Raw genomic sequence first — 20,363 nt, 5'->3', positions numbered from 1 at the left:
AAATAAAGTTGTTAGTCTCTAAGGTGCCACAAGTACCCCATTCAAGGAAGAGTGGCCCATTAACACCTCTGCAATCAGAGACTAGTGGATTACAGATTGTTATAATGACCCATTGTTGTCTGTAACCCACTAAAACAAAAAATTTATTTAACAAAGAACTGAGATTGGAGAAGAAGCAAGTAGAATTAATGGAAACAAATGGTTGCATATAAAGTAAAATCATAGCACACTTTCTAGAGTCTAAGATAAAAACTCTCAAGACATTCCCCTGCCTCACAAAGGTTAGCTCAGCCAATGGTTCTTTCCCAGCTTCAAACTGCCAGACTGGCTGTAATCCTCCATTCGTAATACAAACCAGCTGCCAACTTCTTCCCTCAGTGAAGGCTAACTGGTTGAACCTCTTGTGATGGGGTGGACTAGGCCGAGAAGCCTCCTGATGGAGGCCTCAGGGTCCTGCCACACTTGTCCCAAGTAAGGAGCAGTGGAGAGATCTTCCAAGCAGGCTAGAGTGGTTGCAGGAGAAGCATCCAATCAGGGCTCAGGAGAGCCCTATAAAAGGGAGCTACAGAGCCAGAAACAGGGCAGTTTCTCATTAGAGCTGGAGGAGCATGGATGTTGCAGCTGGTTGAGGGAACTGCAGAACAATGGACAGCTCAGTGCTAGTAGGCACAAGGGGAGCAAGGAAGAGCTCCTGGCCAGCTACTGGGCCTGAGCTTAGAAGAGCCCTGAGCTAAGGGTAAGGCATCGATGAAGGCTGGGCCCAAAGTCATGGGTGGGCCTGGGTCCTCCCCCGACCTTCCCATAGGCCCCTGGGGAAGAGTCTACAATTGGATATCAGTGAACCCCCCATCCCCCAGAAAGGGACTGAACTGTCAGAAGGCTCAGCTGAAGACTGAGGGAAAAACCATTGCCTCCAGGGAGGAAGCCCTGGGAGTACGGCCTGATGTCAGTACTGGGACTGGTTTAAAGACTACAGACACATCCAACCACAGGGGGCGCTCGCGAGAGGTGGGTGCCGACCCCGTTACACCTTTGTATCCCACATATAATTCCAGTGACCCATTTTCTTCACTTGTAAACAGGGAAACTCCCCCACTGCTTGTTTTTTTTTTCCTTTCTTGAATCTCCCCTGGAGGCCTTGCAATCACTTGATTAATATTGTGCTTAGACTGTAAATAGGTGTTCATTGTGAAGCATACAGTGCTCAATTTACATATAACCAGACAGATGTCGATAAGTGTCTCCTGCCTGGAAGAAACCTGTTTTTCATCTTCAGGTGACCAGCCCCAACTCACACACCTTAAGAGCATAATTTTCAGTATCTATACATAATTCCTTTCATATTATCTGTACATAACCCCTTACATATTAGCCATACATACATTTTGCAATGATTGATGATCAGTGTGACACAAGCTTTCAGGAAAGACTTTACATGATACGCTTTGGCCAACTAGTATGTAGATACCAGAGCCAAGGATCCCTATAACCTGTATGCCAGTTGGCACTAAGATATCCCTGTGCACACCATAGAATTGTATTCATGATTCTTGCACCTAGAGTATAGCCTTCAGATAGAGTTCCAATCTTAGAGTATCCAATAGGATACTCACAGGGCTGTTATGAGGCATAATTAATGTTTATAAATTAGCTGTTTGAGTAAATGATGCATAGATTCATAGATGCCAAGATCAGAAGGGACCACTTGTAAGCGTCTCTTCAGCAGCTCCTGTATAACACAGGCCATAGAACTTCCCTGAAACAATTCCTCTTTGAACTAGAGCAGATCTTTCAGAAAAATGTCCAGGCTAGGTTTTAAAAACTGCTAGTAATGGAGAATTCACCACAGCCCTTAGTAAATTGTTCCAATGGTTAAACATCCCCACTGTCAAAAATGTATGTCTCATTTCCATTTGGAACTTGTCTAGTTGCAACTTCCAGCCCAGGGATAATGGATTCTCTGCTTGATTGAAGAGCCCATTATCAAATATTTGTTCCCTATATAGATACTTATAGACTGTGATCAAGTCATCCACTAATCTTTGCTTTGTTAAGATAAATGAATTTAACTCCTTGAGTCTTTCACTATCCCTTGTTTTCCTATCCCTTAATCATTCTTGTGGCACCAGAACTGGACACAGTATTCCAGCAGTGGTTGCATCAGTGCCAAATACAGAGGTAATATGACTTCCCTAGTCCTACTTGAGATTCCCCTGTTTATGCATCCAAAGATCATGTTAACCCTTTTGGCCACAGCATTGCATTGCAAGCTCATGTTCATCCAATTATCCACCATAATCCCCAAGTCTCTTTTCAGAGTCACTGCTTCCCAGGATTATTTATCATTATTTGTTTGTTTATTATTTGGGAAGTTCAAGGAAAGAGTAACTTGAAGGTTAGTTTTGGAGGGGTGGGGGGCGGTTTGCGTGTAATTGCTTGATTCATTTCTCTTATTTTGGACTGAAAAAAATGAGCCTTCGGTGGAAACTTGAAACAGAAGATTGGTGATTTGGCAGTTCAAGATGCGGGGAGCTTTCCATGCAAGGGGTTGGGCAGGGGGATGAGAGTGGAAGAATGAGATGAAGGGAACATCAGGGATAGAACAGAAGGGACCAACACAATAAGAAATGAGAGCAAAAATGCAGGATTGTATATACACTAAAAAGAGAGGACAATAAATGTTACAGTGATATATAGGGAATAAATGGACAATTATTAATTATGACACTAATAAAAGTAATAAAAATACTAATGGCAATAATTTATTTATATGACAGGGTTGGTTGTGATGGCGGGGGGCAGGGCTCAACAGCTGACAACCTGCAGGGGTCAGAAAGGTATTTTTCCCCCAGTGTATTCTGCAAGGTTTTTTTTCTTTAATCTTCTTCTTCCTCTGAAGCATCAGGGATGGCCACAGCTGGAGATGGGACATTGGGCAGGGTGGGCCAGGGCTCTGAGTTGATGCTGAACATTCTCTTTTTTGGGTGTTTGCTGGCTGGTTCTTGCTCACGTGCTCAGGGTTTAACTAATGGCCATAGGTGGTCTTGGGAAGGAATATTTTCCTGGTTCAGATTGGCAATGACCTTGGGGATTTTTTTCCCCCTTCCTCTGCAGCATGTGTGTCTGGTGACTTGCAAGGATTATCTGGGTATATCTCACGTCATCATTTCTCTTCTATTGCAGGGGCCTCAAACAGAGGCACATTGGTCCCTCCTGTTCTATGCCTGTGTCACATATTTAGGGTGACCATATGTCCCGATTTTATAGGGACAGTCCCGATTTTGGGGTCTTTTTCTTATATAGGCTCCTATTACCCCTCTACCCCCATGTCCCAATTTTTCACATTTGCTGTCTGGTCATCCTACACATATTAGTGTAGTCTCCCATGGGTCTCATTTACTTTGGTCTACGATTGGTTATTGGGTTTTAGTGTGTGGGTTCTGGGTGACGTTGGTGGCCCATGATATATAGGACATCAGACTAGATGATTTGGTGGACCTACTGGCCTTAAATTCTATTACTCTATTTGCTAACCACCATCATCTATTCTATTCTATTCTATTCTATTCTATTCTATTCTGTTCTATTCAGGTTCTTATACTGCTCTCATCACTGTAGTATCTGAGCACTTTCCAGTAGAATATTAAGCAACAACATGACTAACATCTGTCACATGTTTGTTCTCTCATCCTCTCCCCAAGGGGAGAATTGTGTGTTCAGTGCGGTGTTTTGTCCTGGTAGGTTTGTTTTTGTTTGTTTGTTTTGGGGGGTTATGTACATATTGCTCTGTATTTATATTAGACAAGGGAAATCAAAGAAATGCATTCTGCATTTAGGATGGAAGGTAGTGGGGTTAGTTTCTCCCGCACACACAGGCTTTATCCTTATTGTAGAAAGCTCCATTGTGCCACAATTGTCCATCTCGTTCTTCATTCCCGAGCTTTAGGTTCTTTTAGATATCCTGGGCTCAGGCCATTGAATTAATCATCATTTTCAAGGCAGACCATGAACTTGATTCCAATCCACAAGGGACTATAGCAAAAATGGTGAATTCCTCAGGTTATGATGCTGAAACAAGAAACAGAGCAAACTGTTACTACTCCTAGAGACACAGCCCCTTCCTGGGGTCTTATGTAGGTCTAAACTATCCTCTACTTGGACTGGTGTTTAAATACCATAGTTTGGACCTTAGGTCAAAAGGCATTTAGGGTGGAACAAAGGAGTGGGAGGATGAAATTAAGAACATGGAAAATTAGGTGAAATATAAAGAATAACTTTAAGGCCAGAAGGGACCATTATGATCATCTAGTTTGCCTCCAACATAATCTTTAGCCATAGAAATCCCTCCAGTGATTCCTACCTGTGGAACAGATTTCCAAGAGAAGTAGTGGAAGCCCCTTCCCCCGGCACATATTAAAACTAGACTGGACATACCTCTAGATCAGGTACTATAGGGAACAAAACTGTCTTGGCAGGGAGGTGGACTATAGATGCTCTAATAGGTCCTTTCCATTTCTAATTTCTATGGTTCTATGATACCAAGATTGCAGTTTGGCGAGGAACAGCTCCTGTGTGTATATCTGTTTCCTTGGTTGCGCACAAATTAAAAAGAAAATACAAAAAAGTATTTGTCACCCTTTTGTGTTATACAACCAGTCACTGTGTTTGAATTTCTCTTGATCATAGCTAGAAACTACCAGCACCATTACCAGAATTCCGTGTAATGTTGCTAACATCATTGATGATGATGATGTTATCCAAAATAAAGAACTAGAAAAACCAGCAGATATTTTGAATATTGCAGCACTGCATTGCAGCAAAATATCTTTCCCCCCATCCAAATGTAAACTGAACAGGAAAATAACCAAGCTCACTGTGCCTGCCGTTTCCAGCTAGGAAATAATATGTAAAGCTAAAAATAAAAAAAATATTAACTCACACATACTGGGACAGTTGGGGTCCCTTCCCCTTGAGGTGTTCATAGAATATCAGGGTTGGAAGGGACCGAGTCCAACCCCCTGCTCACAGCAGGACCAATCCCCAACTAAATCATTTGAGAACATCAAATAGGAATTGGAGGTGCTCAGTTCTTTTAAGGATACATCTGTCCTGTACATTAGTGACAGTGGCATGTAGCTACATGCTGTAGAGAAAAGGAAGCTGTGTTCACACTGCAGTGTGTAGCTACATGTGTCAGTGAAAGGCTCTGGTGGTGGTGGGAGGCAACAGGGAAAGGCATCTCCCAGCTGCTGAAGCCTTTCCCCTCTACCTCCCCCAACCATAGTCTTTCCCCATTTCCAGAGTCTCTCCCTGTGCCAGCAGAAGCCTCTATAGTGGGGAGCTGGCAGAACCTTTCCTTGCTGACTCCCCACTACCAAAGTCTTTCCACACTGTCTCTCCCTGCCAGAGCCTGTCCCCACAGCCAGAATCTTTTCTTTCAGTGGGGAAAGGCTCCAGCAGTGGGGTGGCAGGAGGATACTACACTGACAGGGAGACACTGCTGGTGCAAGTCGAGAACCTTGTGGATACATACATGGGTACATGCCTATAGGATTCAGGCATGTCTTTACTTGTTTAAGCCATGCCTTACCATCTACACTGTTATTTAGACTCACGGTTTTGGGGCTATACACCTTCATAAGAAGTGTGTAGTATAGATGTTTCTTTAGAAGTACTCTTATCTCACAGGATCAGGCCCTTAATTTGTTCTTTTTTTCATGAGCAGTCTATCCGTTTTGACTTTTCGGTGTTTTAACTGAAAATAAGACACATTTTGTTAATAAAATGTGGTATAAACTCATGTACAGGTTTACTCACTAGCATTGCCATCATCACAGCATAATCATTCTTCATATGCCTTTAATGAGTTTGCAGTTAATGGCTCTTCCCCAATATCAGTCACCTTCTGTGATTGCTATTTCAGACTGAGAGGGAGTGGGGGAAGCATGGCTAGAGGCTGAATTTAAAATATAAATTAACAGCCAACTACACCTACTGTAGATGATTAATTTGTCTTTGATTATAACTGCACACTGAGTGAGAGAAAATTAGCTTCTTTGATTTGTTGGCAAAATATGGGTTTGGGAAATGGCCACAGGAAGTTGAAACCAAAACTAAATTACATTTATTGAAATGCAAAGCATGCAAAAATTGATAGAATTTAGATGATGAGGAAGAAAAAAGCTTTAAATGGCACTTCAGAACATGGTGAATGTTTGTTTAAAGACCCATGACAAATGACATTGGGTTGATTATTTTGAATTGGCAAAGTTAAGGTTAACAGGTGGCCAGCAAAGAAAGTTGTTAGTACTACTACTTTTTTTCAAACCTTTTCAACTATTAGTTGACAACACATTGTAGCTTGGAAATAAATACCTCCTATAGTAATTAAAATGAATTTGTTGACTTTTTATCTCATTGAAGTAACGTGTACTTCAGCAAAAAGTACATTTTAAATTGACAATAATTGCTAGAGTGCTACAATTTTGTTGCACATACAGAGGTAGAAGCAGGTATCTAGTTGGCATATAAAATTCTTCAGTTCCTGTCTTAATCTTCTTTGTAATGTTTACATAGTCTGTTACTAGCTTTCATGTTCTACCATCACGGTGACTCCATTTCTGTGGGGACTGAAGTGATTGTTCTACATGTATACTTAAGGCCACAAGCACTGGTCTTTCCTAAGGCAAAGCTTACACAGAGATGCTAGGGACACAGAGTAAAATTTCCAGTGGATCTATGTAACTTAGTAGACCTATTTGCAAAAAATGCCTGCTTCACTTGAATGTGAGTTGGGAGCTTTTGAAAAAATTACCTAAAGTTCACAACTTCTATTTATATAGGTCCTTCTGTTGGTATCACATCCTGCTCCTGCCACTAATGCCATGGAGAGTTCCCTAGTTTTGGAACTAATATAGTTCCCTTCTGCAAAGATAGCCACATTTGAGGGGAGCCAAGCAGGGGTTGCTTACCTCTTGTGCAGAACAGAGCTCTGGCCTGCAGGGACTCCTTCATGGCAGTGGGGATAAGGCAGGCAATAGTGATGGGGACCGAGTATCAGCCACTCTCCAGAGGATCAGTCACAGCTTCTCCAGTTCTCCGTCTGACAATGGGGTGTGTTGGCAACATAAAGAGCTGCTTTGGCCATTGACTTTCAGTATGAGTTGTGGATGCTTAGCATGTGCTCAGGAGCTGGCCCAGAGTCATCATGAGAATATTGTATGGAGGGAGTGTGTTTATATGTATGTGTGTATATAGGTAATAACTGTGTGTCAGAGTATATAGCTATTCAGATTTAAGAATAAAATGGCAAATCAAAAACTCCGTGGGACTGCAGTAGAGTTGACAGAACAATTCTGAACCTTAGACTAATAAAGAAAAAGTCCTAGGCCATTATACTGTTTAAGGTATCAGTGGCAATTCTTTGGTGCCTGCTCTGTTTTGAATTAGATGACTTATCTAAACAAGTTCTGAATGCACCCTTGTATGCCTTTTTCTGTTATGTATTTTCAGATGTCACAGACTCCTCAACAGCAGGTATAGTATATGTTTAAGATATGAAACAATGCTAAAAAGTGTTATTACCAACCTGCAGTGTATTAGAATTTAAGTTTCTATAATAGTGACTCAGTTTTTTTTCTTTTATTGTAGGCTAAAGGTTCTACAGGTATAACATCGGGCACCCAGAAGAAAGTAAAGAGGACTCTACCCAACCCACCTCCAGAAGATGCTACCACAGGGACCCAGTCAGCATTCACTACTGTGGGGTCAGTTTCACGCAGAAGGATGTGTAGAACCAACACCATGGCCAGAGCTAAAATTCTCCAGGATATAGACAGGGAATTGGATCTGGTAGAACGAGAGTCAGCCAAGCTTAGGAAGAAGCAAGCAGAGCTAGATGAGGAAGAAAAAGAAATAGATGCCAAACTGCGGTATTTGGAAATGGGCATCAATAGGCGGAAAGAAGCCTTGTTAAAGGAAAGAGAAAAGAGAGAGCGTGCCTACCTCCAAGGAGTAGCAGAAGAACGTGATTACATGTCAGACAGTGAAGTTAATAATACCAGGCCTACTAGAATGGAAGGCCAGCATGGCTTGGAAAGACCGCGAACTGCACCACAGACAGAATTTAATCAATTCATGCCACCACAGACCCAGCCAGAAACTCAGTTTGCTCCCCCTACAAGCCCTTATACACAATATCAATATTCTTCTCCTGCTCTCCCAACCCAAGCACCAACTCAGTATACACAACAGTCACATTACCAACAGCAGCAGACTTTATATCACCAACAGGTTTCACCCTATCAAACCCAATCAGCCTTCCAGCCTGTGGCAACCATGTCCTTTACTCCCCAAGCTCAGCCTCCACCAACCCAACAGTCATCATACCAACTCCCGTCACAAATGATGGTGATACAGCAAAAGCCAAGGCAAACTACGTTATATTTGGAGCCTAAGATAACATCAAACTATGATGTGATTCGTAATCAGCCTCTTATGATAGCACCTGTTTCCAGTGATACTACTTATGCTGTTTCCCATCTTGGCAGCAAATACAATACCTTGGATTTAAGGATAGGGCTGGACGAGAGAAGCAACATGGCGAGCAGCCCCATATCAAGCATATCTGCAGATTCATTCTATGCAGACATAGACCATCATCATACACCCCGAAATTATGTGCTGCTGGATGATATAGGAGAGCTTACAAAGGGAACAGCAGCACTGAGCTCTGCTTTTAGCCTCCACGAGAAGGATCTGACAAAAACCGATCGGCTTCTTCGATCCACCGAGGCCCGGAGAGCACAGGAAGTGTCAGACTTCCTAGCACCACTGCAAACTTCTTCTAGATTGCATACTTACGTGAAAGCAGATGAAGATCCAATGGAAGATCCTTATGAGCTAAAGCTTCTGAAACATCAGATCAAGCAGGAGTTCCGCCGGGGTGCAGAAAGCCTCGATCACCTTGCTGGCCTTTCTCAGTATTACTATGCAGATACCAGCTACAGGCATTTCCCCAAATCTGAGAAATACAGCATAAGCAGGCTCACACTTGAGAAACAAGCAGCCAAGCAGCTCCCAGCAGCCCTCCTCTACCAAAAGCAGTCAAAGCACAAGAAAGCTTTGATAGACCCCAAACTGTCCAAGTTTTCACCTATCCAGGAAAGTCGAGATCTTGAGCCTGATTATTCAAACTATATGACTTCCAGTACTTCATCGCTTGGGGGCATCACCTCCAGGGCAAGGCTTCTTCAGGATGATATCACTTTTGGCCTCAGAAAAAATATCACAGACCAACAGAAATTTATGGGGCCAACACTGACATCATCCCTTGGAGCCAGCCTTGGGACCACACTAGGTACAACAATGAGATCCACATTACAAGATGAAGCTGACAAGTCCTATAGTAGTGGCAGTAGATCAAGGCCTTCATCTAGACCCTCTTCAGTCTATGGACTTGATTTATCATTAAAAAGAGATTCCTCTAGCTCTTCTTTAAGACTGAAAGCCCAGGAGTCTGAACCATTGGATATTTCTTTTAGTCATGCAGCTCCCTCTGGAAGAACTAAACCTACAAGTCTACCTATTAGCCAAAGCAGGGGAAGAATCCCAATAGTAGCACAGAACTCAGAGGAAGAGAGCCCTTTAAGTCCTGTTGGTCAGCCAATGGGAATGGCAAGAGCTGCAGCTGGACCCTTGCCACCAATATCTGCAGATACCCGGGAGCAGTTTGGATCAAGCCATTCACTACCTGAGGTCCAGCAACATATGAGGGAAGAATCACGGACTCGCGGGTATGACCGGGATATAGCATTCATCATGGATGACTTCCAGCATGCCATGTCAGACAGTGAAGGTAAACTAGGCCTCAGACTGCTATGTTACTCTCACAACACAAATCCTCATTTCTATGCATGCGTCTGATTTTTTCATCCTACAAGGACTTCTTGTTCTTTTTGTTCCTTTGTGCATCTTTTGTGTATCTCTCTCTTCTAATTTTGTTTTTTTTTTACTGTAAAAGCAGATTCTGGATGGTGCTTAGATACAATAGTACGCTCAAGTCATTTGTTGTTGTTTTGGTTTCCTTTTGTTTTGCTTGTGCATTTTCCTTTTTATTTGTTGGTGTCTACTTTTCTAACTGCATTATATAAATAGAATAATATGTATATAAAGTGTGCCCCATTTACTCTTCTCTTCAGTCCTTACATGGGGCTCCATCCTTTGAAATTCAATCGTTGAATTTTTTTCACACAGTTTCTCTTGAAAATCCCCACATCTTTAAAAACAGTTGAATCTTGTAAGAAAAACTGGATGCGTAAAGTTTCATTATGGGTTTCAAGAATCAGTAACTCAACTTCCTGAGGCACATAGAATTATACTTACACCTTATGAGCAATCATTTTAAGTGCTAAAAGTCAGTATTGTATATTAGAACCGTAGAGAGTTTAATGTGAGAGCAAATGAACATTCTAAATCTGGTCTGTTAAAATATATCTTGTCTTGTGGACTTCTGTGCATTCAGAATTGTGATGATGTAAGAAAATTTATTGTTTAGATGGCACAAGGTAACCTCATTCATCAATAAACTTGCTTAAAATATTTCACTTCCATTGATGGATTATCCAGCTTAACTGGTTTTATGTAGACCCCATACAGTACTTCTGCCAGATGAGCACAAGAGCTTATCTCACTTAGGTTCATGAGAAGGAACCTCTCTGATGTATTATAAATGGTGTAATTAAAAAGTGTTTAATTTAAATTAATACAGCAGAATGTTAAGCTGGTGTTAAGTACTAAATAATTGCAAATTATGTATCCACTTGATTTGACTCTAGTCAAATTTAATACATTTTAAAACTGTTTAAAAATCATAGTCACTCTGAAAGAGAATGAAACGCACATGTTTACGTTATCATCTGCTTTTCATTGTATGTGCTCCATTAACTTTTCTTGTGTATATTTACTGCACAATAAAAAAACCCAAAATTTTGCATGCACTATATTGTTTGTAAGTGACAATAATTACCGTAAAAGAATAATTTGCATGATTGTGAAGTAGGGATGGTTGCTTCCTGTACTTATACATAACCCACATTTACTATTTTGAAAAAGCATTGCTTCCCTTGGTTCATACGCTATATCATTTTTAATTCAAAGGGGAAATCTTGGTTTAGAAGATGAATAACGTTTGCTTTCCCTGCATTTGATCTCACACTATGGTAAACTGATAAGCTGCAAGTCATTGTTCTGTAAGTTTCTGTGCATTTTGGGGTCTGACCCTGAAGCTTTATTCCACAGCAGGTAGGTTTTTCATGATTAAGGGTCTGATTCTGCATGGTGCTGAGTATCTCTGTACTGTTCTCTGTGCCATCAATTCCCGATGAAGGAAGATGGGAACTGAAGGCACTCAGCCCAGCACAGGATGAGCTCTGCATAATGGAGGACAAGGCTGCATGGAACCTCAACATCTTCCATTGAAGTTAATTGAAGTTGTACTGGAGCTAAAGTGAGTGGGATTGGGCCCCAAATTCATATAAAAAGTTGGCCTTCCCTCTATTGTTATGTAATACATAAACGGATCATGGATAAAACCACAGTAGTTTATAATACTGCTCTACTGTTACATTATTTATTTGTGACAAATACTTAGGATGTAAGAGCTGGTTTTGATCTGATTCTGAATCTGATATATATTTTTAGATCTATTCTAACTCAGTTCACAACTTGTTCATTATTAGGTTGACCACATGTCCCTGGGAACAACTGCTGCTCCTTTTTTCTGAGCTTATCCCAGTGGCTGTGTCATTTTTACAAATAACTTTGCTTTGTCCCAATTCTCATAAAGCCTTGCAGATTGGCCAGCACTAGGAGCTGTCACGCAATGGAGCTGGAGAAATTATTATTAAATAGAAAGCCGGCTGGCTCAAGTGCATGTGCACCACCATGATCACACCACCCTCAACCAGCCTGCCACATGATGATACTCAGCTGCTCCTCTTCTCCTGTTCCTAAAGCTGTGCAGTAGCCCTGTCACTCAAGTCCTTGACCCAGCCTTCTTGGCCCAGAGAGTCAAAACCATAAGGTGGCTAGGAAGGAACAGGAGCAGTGTCCTGGCAGAGGAAAGGAAGTAGTGGGCTTCTATTTAATTCTCACCAAACCCATCCCCTGTACAACCATTTTCTCCCCCTTGACAGGTGCCCTGGCTTTTCAAATCCAAGATCTGGTTACTCCACTCTGGAGGCAATCAAAAAATAAGTCTCGTTAAACAGGTGGCTCTCTACCATTCCTTTTATTGAAGACACTTTCTAGCTTACTGGTGCTTGACACTCATGGATCTGTTGCCCTCTGGAATCATATGTAGCCATCAGACTTCCTGTGCAGCTTATGTATTATTCCTGCACAGTAAGGGAACACATTCACAGGCAGGAGTATTAATGATGATTTTATTTTTGAGTGCTTGGTGTTGCATGTGGCTTGAAGGAGTTCCAAAGCAGATGGACCAACCCAATCCCACACCCTTCAAAGTCAGTGGCAAAGTTCTTCCCTTTTGTGGATTGTCCTCTCTGTGGAAGAAATGTGTTGGAAGTTGGTGTGAGAGGAGGAGATGGGAGTTCTGAGTCTAAGGGACACCGAGGAGAGAATGCATAAAGAAGAGAATTTGAGAAGGACACAGAGGGCATTGAGGAGGGCAGGGTGGGTATGGCCTAGGTACCGTGAAGAGTAATAGGAGGAGGTGAGGACAAAGATGCTGGTAATGACAGAGTTGTCTGAGGGCCACAGTGGTGAAGCACGAACTTTATATGGGACTTGAGAGGAAGCTAGTGAAGGAATGGGCAAATGCTCTGATTGGATGCGGAAAATATGGGAATAAGTCTGCGTGTGATATTAGATGAAAATATGAATGGAACGTATGGGGTATCAACGAGAACCAAATAACTTGGTGGACGTGGGGAAATCCATACAAATTGGACATAAAGTAAAGACTGGAAGGAGACTCTTTTCTTTGATCAGTGATGCAATGTTGTATAGCAGTGTTTCCCAAACTTGGGATGCCCCTTGTTCAGGGAAAGCCCCTGGTGGGCCGGGCCGTTTGTTTACCAGCTGCGTCCGCAGGTTCGGCCGATCGCAGCTCCCACTGGCCACAGTTCGCTGTGCCTGGCCAATGGGGGCTATGGGAAGCGGTGCGGGCCGAGGGGACGTAATGGCCATCGCTTCCCGCAGCCCCTGTTGGCCAGGCACAGCGAACCACGGCCAGTGGGAGCCGCGATGGGCCAAACCTGTGGATGCGTCAGGTAAACAAACCGGCCTGGCCCACCAGGAGCTTTCCCTGAACAAGCAGTGTCCCAGGTTTGAGAACACTGTTGTACAGGAATGTCTAAAACCCCATACAAACACACTCTATGGTGCAGTCAGAAGAGTTATTGTGTAGCAAGCTCTGCTGTAAATCAACAATGCAACAAGTACGCCGCACACTAACTGTCCAAGTGGACCCTTCTGTTACTCACTAACAGTTTGCTAGTGCGCTTTGATCTATTCCACTTTGAAATGAAAGCAGGTCAATGTGTATGAGGGAACTTTTAGTGTGGAACTTTTAGTGTGCGGTAGCAGAGTCCACACTGCCAGCTAGTGTGCAGCATGTTAATGCACTGTAGATTTACACCCAGGTTGCTGCTCATTTTAACCCTTGTCTACACCTAAAATATAGGTCTACCTACCTATTTGGCTCAGGGTAGTGTAGGCATACCCGAAGTCTTCATCTAAACAAGCCCAGAGTGTGGTGTTTTGGACAGTTACTTCGGAGTATTACAACATATTGTCTGAGGGAAATCAGTTCCAATATAAAAGAACTCACTTTGTATTTTTTTTTAAATCTATCTCTTTGCATGGATGTAATTTCAATTCGTCAGTCAGTCCTAATCAGAGTTCTAAAAATGACTTTTTTTTTTTTTAGCCAAAGAAGACTGCCATTTCTTCTGCTAGAGGCAATTTTTCGGTACAAGTAATATGGAATACTGATTTTAAAATATCTTTGCTCCCTAAAAAGAGAGAATTCTGTTTGAGGTTCTGTTAGTCTTATGGAATGCCTATACAATAGCAGTAGCAGACAGGAGTAGAAATGCAATTTCTGAGCCCAGACCATTTATATGAGTAATATACACAAATATATTTAAAAGTAGTGCTATTTTTACCCATTGTAATAAATCATAATCCACAAGATCAATATTTAAAAAAATTAATTGGGCACATAAAGTGGGACTCCAGACTTCATACTTAGGCAGCTAAATAAGTATAATAATTTTCAAAAGTGCAAAGCACCCAACAGCTGGCATTGAAATCAGTGGATGCTTAGCACTTTCAAAATTCAGGTTACTTCTTTAGGTGCCTAGCTATGAATTTAGAAGTCTAATTTTAACCTTTTTTTTCAAATCTTGGCCCTAAGCTAGCTAAAACTGCATTATGTGATCAAATTATTTCCTCTCACATACCTCATAATATGTTGGAAACTCCCTTCTTTATAAATTTTTAAATTATGAATAATTCCTACAATGCTTTGTAGACCATGAACTAACAATGTTACATCTATACAGACCATCTATATATGCTTGTGTCATAGAGCAATTGTGTTCTTGCTAAAGAGCTCATTGAAGTTTCCTAATTTGTAGTACAATTGCAAATGTTTTGATCAGGTAAAGTTAATTTACAATGAGTAGCCAAGAAATGTTACATCCTCACCTCCATAAAACATAAAATCATTGTCCTGACCTCTATAAAACTTCAGATTTTATATGTTTTGACCCAAAACTGCCAGACATTGATTATATCCCATAGATTATTAAATATGTATGAAAATATTAAGGTCCCAATCCTGCAAACATTGTTTAATTTTATTAACATGAGTAGTCCCTATTGGTTACCTCTGAGAATTTAAATCCTAATGGTTCCCTTTTCAGAGAGATTTCCCCCCGTTTAAATATGAGGCTATTAGTGTTAATCCTATGGTAAATTTGGAAAACCTACCACTCAGATATGAGGAAATTCCAGAAGTCTGAGATGAACACTGTGTCTTTACCATGCCCCGCTGGTTTAGAGCATATGATCTTGTCTCCTCCTACTGATTTTCCCCACTGAGGATAAAGGGCTTGTAGGTGTAGGTTTGTGTAGGTGGATGCATGCTGACATGCTTTGTTACACGTAGGCCATAAAACGCCTTGTCTCTGTAGACACCGCCATGCTGCCACTGCTGTTTTTTATAAGCCAATCATGAAACTAATTTTTTTAATATTTTCAAGCCACTAACAAAAAATATCCTGGGAGAGGAAGAAACTGCAGAAGTTACAGTAGTTACTAACCTTTAAGTGATCTAATATTTTTGATGCCACGTTGGTTTTACTGAGGTCACACTTATATAAGGCCTGATCATGCAATTAACAGTGTGGGAGAGGAACTGCTTTACCAGCATAGGGCCCCATTGACTTCAGTTGGACTCTGTACAGGTGCAGTAGTCAATCTGTGTGCTTTCTGTCGCAGGATCAGGGCCATAACTTCTTATGCAGCTGAGGGTTTAAAATGGCTGCTATCAATATTGTCAGTGAAATTCCCGACTCCAATCAACCCACCCAACCGCATTCAAAATACCCAAATAATCAAACAAAAAGTTCACAATAGTTTCTTTAAACTTGAAAAAAATCATAGAATTCATGACACCTTTGACAGAAACACAGCTTGATCCATAAGTCTTCATAGGGAATTCCACAAGCATGCTAACTTTCTGAAGGGAGAAGGCCAGCAAAGATTATTTTAACTGTGTGAGAGAGACTCTGTTTCAGGGTTTCTCCTGATTAGATGGTGAAACAGATGGTGGTATTCAGAATTAATATCTTGGAACAGAACAGGGCCTTTGGTTTTTAAGCAGAAAATTTGATCAGAAGTTTCATTATGAGCTGAGTTATAAGGCAGCCTGATAAATGCAATCAATCAGTCATTTGCAGCAAATCTGCAAACTATGGAATATTTACATAATAGATGACAATGGCTCATTAGAAGCAGTTAATCACTATCTGGACAAACATCAACATTTGATATCTCATTTTATTGTATCCATGCTGGTCTACTGGATAAATAATGTTGTCAAACAGTTTAACAATAGGGATCTGTGCACATACAGGATAAAAATTGACCTCGTAATATTTGTCCCAAAATACATTTGTCCTAAAGACCTTAATGGCAAAAGTATTTCAAAATGTGTTTATATTTTTTTAACCTCATATATAATGTGCCTTAAAAGATCCATTTATATATAGCTAACCTTTCCCTTTTGTGTTTGGGAAATAACACACATTTATAACTTTCTGTTATACTAAAATGTTGCATGTTTTTTGTTTAGTTTTTTCAAACTTCTGTGAGCCATTCAGGTCATATTTACCAAAGAATTAGAAATAGAAAAAAATACATTAATGTTTTGCATTTTTAATTTCTTTTTATGGGATTGAACAACTGCATTTACTCTTGTTACTATAGCGAGAGCTGACCTTATTTCAGTTTTGTAATTTCCTGGTGATTTTGCTAAAATAATAATGTCTTTTTCCAATGCTAAATTTATAATGATTATTATGACATGAAATTCAGATGTTCCATGGGATTCTACTTAGCTACAGTTTATCTTGTTTTGTATTGATATGTGTGCATGCAGAAGAAAATCTGTATGTTGTATAATAAAAATAGTATTTAACTTATAGCTCGTGATCTCACACTGGTGGAAATCAGAAGGAACGGGCAAAATCAGTCATCATAGTTCATTTGACTTCAATGAGGCAATGCTCATTTACACCGGCTGAGATTCTTGCCTAATGGGTTTACACCAGTGTAAAACTGGTTTAAATGGGAGGAGAATCAGGCCAGTAGGGTTCCATCCTGCTTTCCTTGCACACTATAAAACCTGATTGGAATTCTGTTTACAAGAAACGTACATAATGTATAAACGAAGATGTACAGCAAGACCCAGTCAATGGGATTTAAAATGAGAATTCCTGCAGCATTTCTCCACCATGTTATAAAGTGAGCTTTTCTTCTTCTTCAGTCTGTGTTTTGGGATGAACAATGCTTTAGTTAAGCAGACTCCATTTTCATAGAACAGTTTGTAGTGGCTCTCCGAAGAAACTTGAACATACAGATGTCCTTTGACGCAGAGTCTGTTAAGAAGTCACTGCTATAACTACTGATTCATAAAAGTTCAGCTACATCTCAGGCCTGATATACATTAGAAAATTAGATTGGTTTAACTATGTAAAATCCTTGTGTAAAATCAATTTAGACAACGCTAAATTGACAGAACAATTCTTCTTTCGACCTAGCTACCGCCTCTTAGGGAGGTGGATTATCTACTCCAATGGGAGAACCCCTCCTCTCAGCGTAAGTAGTGTCTACACTGAAGCACTACAGTGGGGCAGCTGCAACAGCGCAGTTGTGCCTTTGTAGCATTTTAAGTGTTGACAAACCCTCAGAAATGTGTGAAATCTGCAGTATATTTCTAAGCACCCAGACAGAGGAAATGGTTATGGCACTCAATACTTGTTTGTTTTTTTCTTGTTATTAAATATCCATAGTCAGTTATAACACAGATGGGATCTCATTCTTGTCTCCTCTGCCACTTACTACTTAATTTTACTTGAGTTAGTCTGTCTTCAGCTTTGCCTGTAAATTTGCTTGAGCTGCATGGCCAATTAATAACCACTGTGCATGTTTGCTGTGTGCCAAACTGTTGCCCTTCTCTCCGCTCTGAGTCAGAACATTTGACATGTCCTTGGTTTTCAAAGCCTATCACCTCCGCCGTGAAGAGACAGATTGGTTTGACAAGCCCAGGGAGTCTCGTCTGGAGAACGGACATGGCTTTGACAGAAAACTGCAAGAGAAGTTGTCCCACTCCAGACCACCAAGTCAACATCAAGATCAAGTAAGATGTGTCTATAGTTTTGTGAATGTTCTGTAAAAAGCTTGTTAAATCATACTATCCTGTTACATGTGGACCACTAGATATATCAAAATCCAGCTACGTTTTAAGCAGCTTAGGAAACCATCAGTATTATTTATGATCTGTATTCTTTAGGATTAGTTTTGTCCTTAAACAGTTTGTGGGTAGAATTAACCTGCTCACCTGGAATTACATAGGCAGCGGATACAACCACACAGAATGATTCAGTCTAGTCCAGTTTTACTTTGGACGTTGACTTTAACCCAACCTGATTTAAGACTCTGCTTTTTAATGTTCTTAGAAATAGGGCTGGATTTACTTTGAGATGTTATTATGAATGGAAGTGAATTCTGTTATGTTACATGTGTGTAATTCCTATAGATCAATGATGAATCACTGAATAAATCAATGGGATTGCACACAGGTAACAAGAATTTGGCCTATTAATTATACTGAGATATAACATTGATCAAAGTGTTTTAAACTTGCTCACTTTGCCATCTAGTTCGCCTTCATATATCCCATTAGCATCACTGAAGTTTAAACATGTGATCAGTAGATCCCTATGTGTTTCACTTGCTACTTTGACTATCATACACACTTATCATACACACATATTCAGATTCTATCCTGGCTCCAGTGATGTGACATGGATGCAGATGAAAGCAGAATTACAAACAAACTAACTACATACAACTAACACATGAGTTAATATGCCACTCTTAATTCCTTAGATAATATTTAAAGGGCATGTTCTGCTATCCTCCCACCTACAGAAATCCTGTCTATGTCAGTGAGAGTTTTAGTTGCAGTTTGATGGCAGAATGGCTCTTCATGAGTAAATTCATTTTTAATTAATTATTAATACTTGGTATTAATTATTAATAATAATAATTAATAATAATATAAAGGTATTAATTCAATCACTTCTTATAAATAAAGGACACTATATATGTTTTGCTCTTTTGCCTATTCTCCAGCCTAGAGTTTGCCCAGTCCAGACTACATTTTGCTGAAGCCTTAAAATTTCACCTGTTCTGCTGGAAGAAAGGGTCTTTTTATAGGACATTAATGTTATTCAGTAGAATTCACCCTGCAGGCCAGATCTGCTGCAGGACAATTGGAATTTAGAGGCTCCAGATCTGTAAATAGCATTGATCAAAATATATACCTACCTCCTATAATCCCATTGAGAAAGATGGGTTATTTTAGAATATATATGACTGTGTTTGGTCATTGCAGCATCCCAATGTCAACTTAGATTCCCTCTGTCACACACACACTTGTAGAATTGTTTCTGTCCAGGACAAGAGTTAACATTATATTGGACTCTCCTTCATAGGCAAGGGTGGAAGATTGCCCAATGTTTGAAATCCTATAGCATTTATACTTTTCAGAAGTCCCATAGGGTTGTTAATCGCAACAGTGGCCAGGTCTCATAAAGTCTAAAGCCAGATGGGATCATCATGATCATCTAGTCTGACCTCCTGCACATCACAGGCCACAGAATCTCACCCACCCACTCCTGTAAAAGACCCATAATCTCTGTCTGAGTTACTGAAGTCTTCAAATCTTGATTTAAAAGACTTTAATTACAGAGAATCCACTGTTTACTCTAGTTCAAACCAGCAAGTGATCCACTCCCTACACTGCTGAGGAGGATGAAAAAAACCCAGGGTCTCTGCCGATCTGACCTGGGGGGGAAATGTGTCCCAATCCCAAAAATGGTGATCAGTTAGACCTTGAGCAGGTGGGTGAGAGCCACAGCCAGACACCTGGGAAACAATTATCTGAAATAACTCTAAGTCCTTCCATCTAGTGTTCCATCTCCAGTTGTTGGAGATATTAGCTAATAGGAGTTGTGGATGGGCCATATCCCATTGTAAGCAATCTCATCATACCATCCCCTCCATAATCTTATCCTTCGTTTTTCATCTCATATAAGACGCAGGATACTAGAGCTGGTCCAAAAATAGTCAAAATATTATTTTGGAATTTTTTTGTGGAAAATGCCTTTAAAAAGAGTAAAAAGAAAAAAAATGGCCAAAAATATTTGTGTTTTCAGTTTATAATGGAAAATTGAAATTTTCTGCTAAAAATTTAGATGAAAATGAGATTTTAGTTTCTGTAAAAATTTTCTGTAGAGCTATGTACCTCTTCTTCCCCCCAAAATTCCGACCAGCTCTACAAGGCACCTTCATCAGCATGCTGTCCCTTAACCAGAGATTAAAGGAAGGATAATTATCAAGTCAGATTCTGCAGGGATCAGTCCTGGATCTGGTTCTGTTCAATATCTTCATCAATGATTTAGATAATGGCACAGAAAGTACACTTTTAAAGTTTGCGGCCGATACCAAGCTGGGAGAGGTTGCAAGTGCTTTGGAGGGTAGGATTA

At 40.5% G+C, this 20,363-nt stretch overlaps 1 protein-coding gene across 2 annotated transcripts in view; it reads left to right on the top strand.

Moving 5' to 3' along the window:
* Positions 1-20,363, top strand: part of PCLO (piccolo presynaptic cytomatrix protein) — a 548,662-nt gene that overhangs the window by 316,295 nt on the left and 212,004 nt on the right. For both annotated transcript variants that reach the window (XM_038373536.2, XM_038373500.2), the window contains exons 7-8: positions 7,651-9,856; positions 17,814-17,950. In XM_038373536.2, coding sequence (XP_038229464.1) covers positions 7,651-9,856; positions 17,814-17,950 — 2,343 coding nt within the window. The remainder of the gene's footprint in view (positions 1-7,650; positions 9,857-17,813; positions 17,951-20,363) is intronic.

The sequence above is a fragment of the Dermochelys coriacea genome, chromosome 1 (assembly GCF_009764565.3).
Source record: "Dermochelys coriacea isolate rDerCor1 chromosome 1, rDerCor1.pri.v4, whole genome shotgun sequence".
NCBI lineage: Eukaryota > Metazoa > Chordata > Testudines > Dermochelyidae > Dermochelys > Dermochelys coriacea.
Note: the sequence above shows the minus strand (reverse complement) of the source record. Positions and strands in the feature narration are given on the sequence as shown.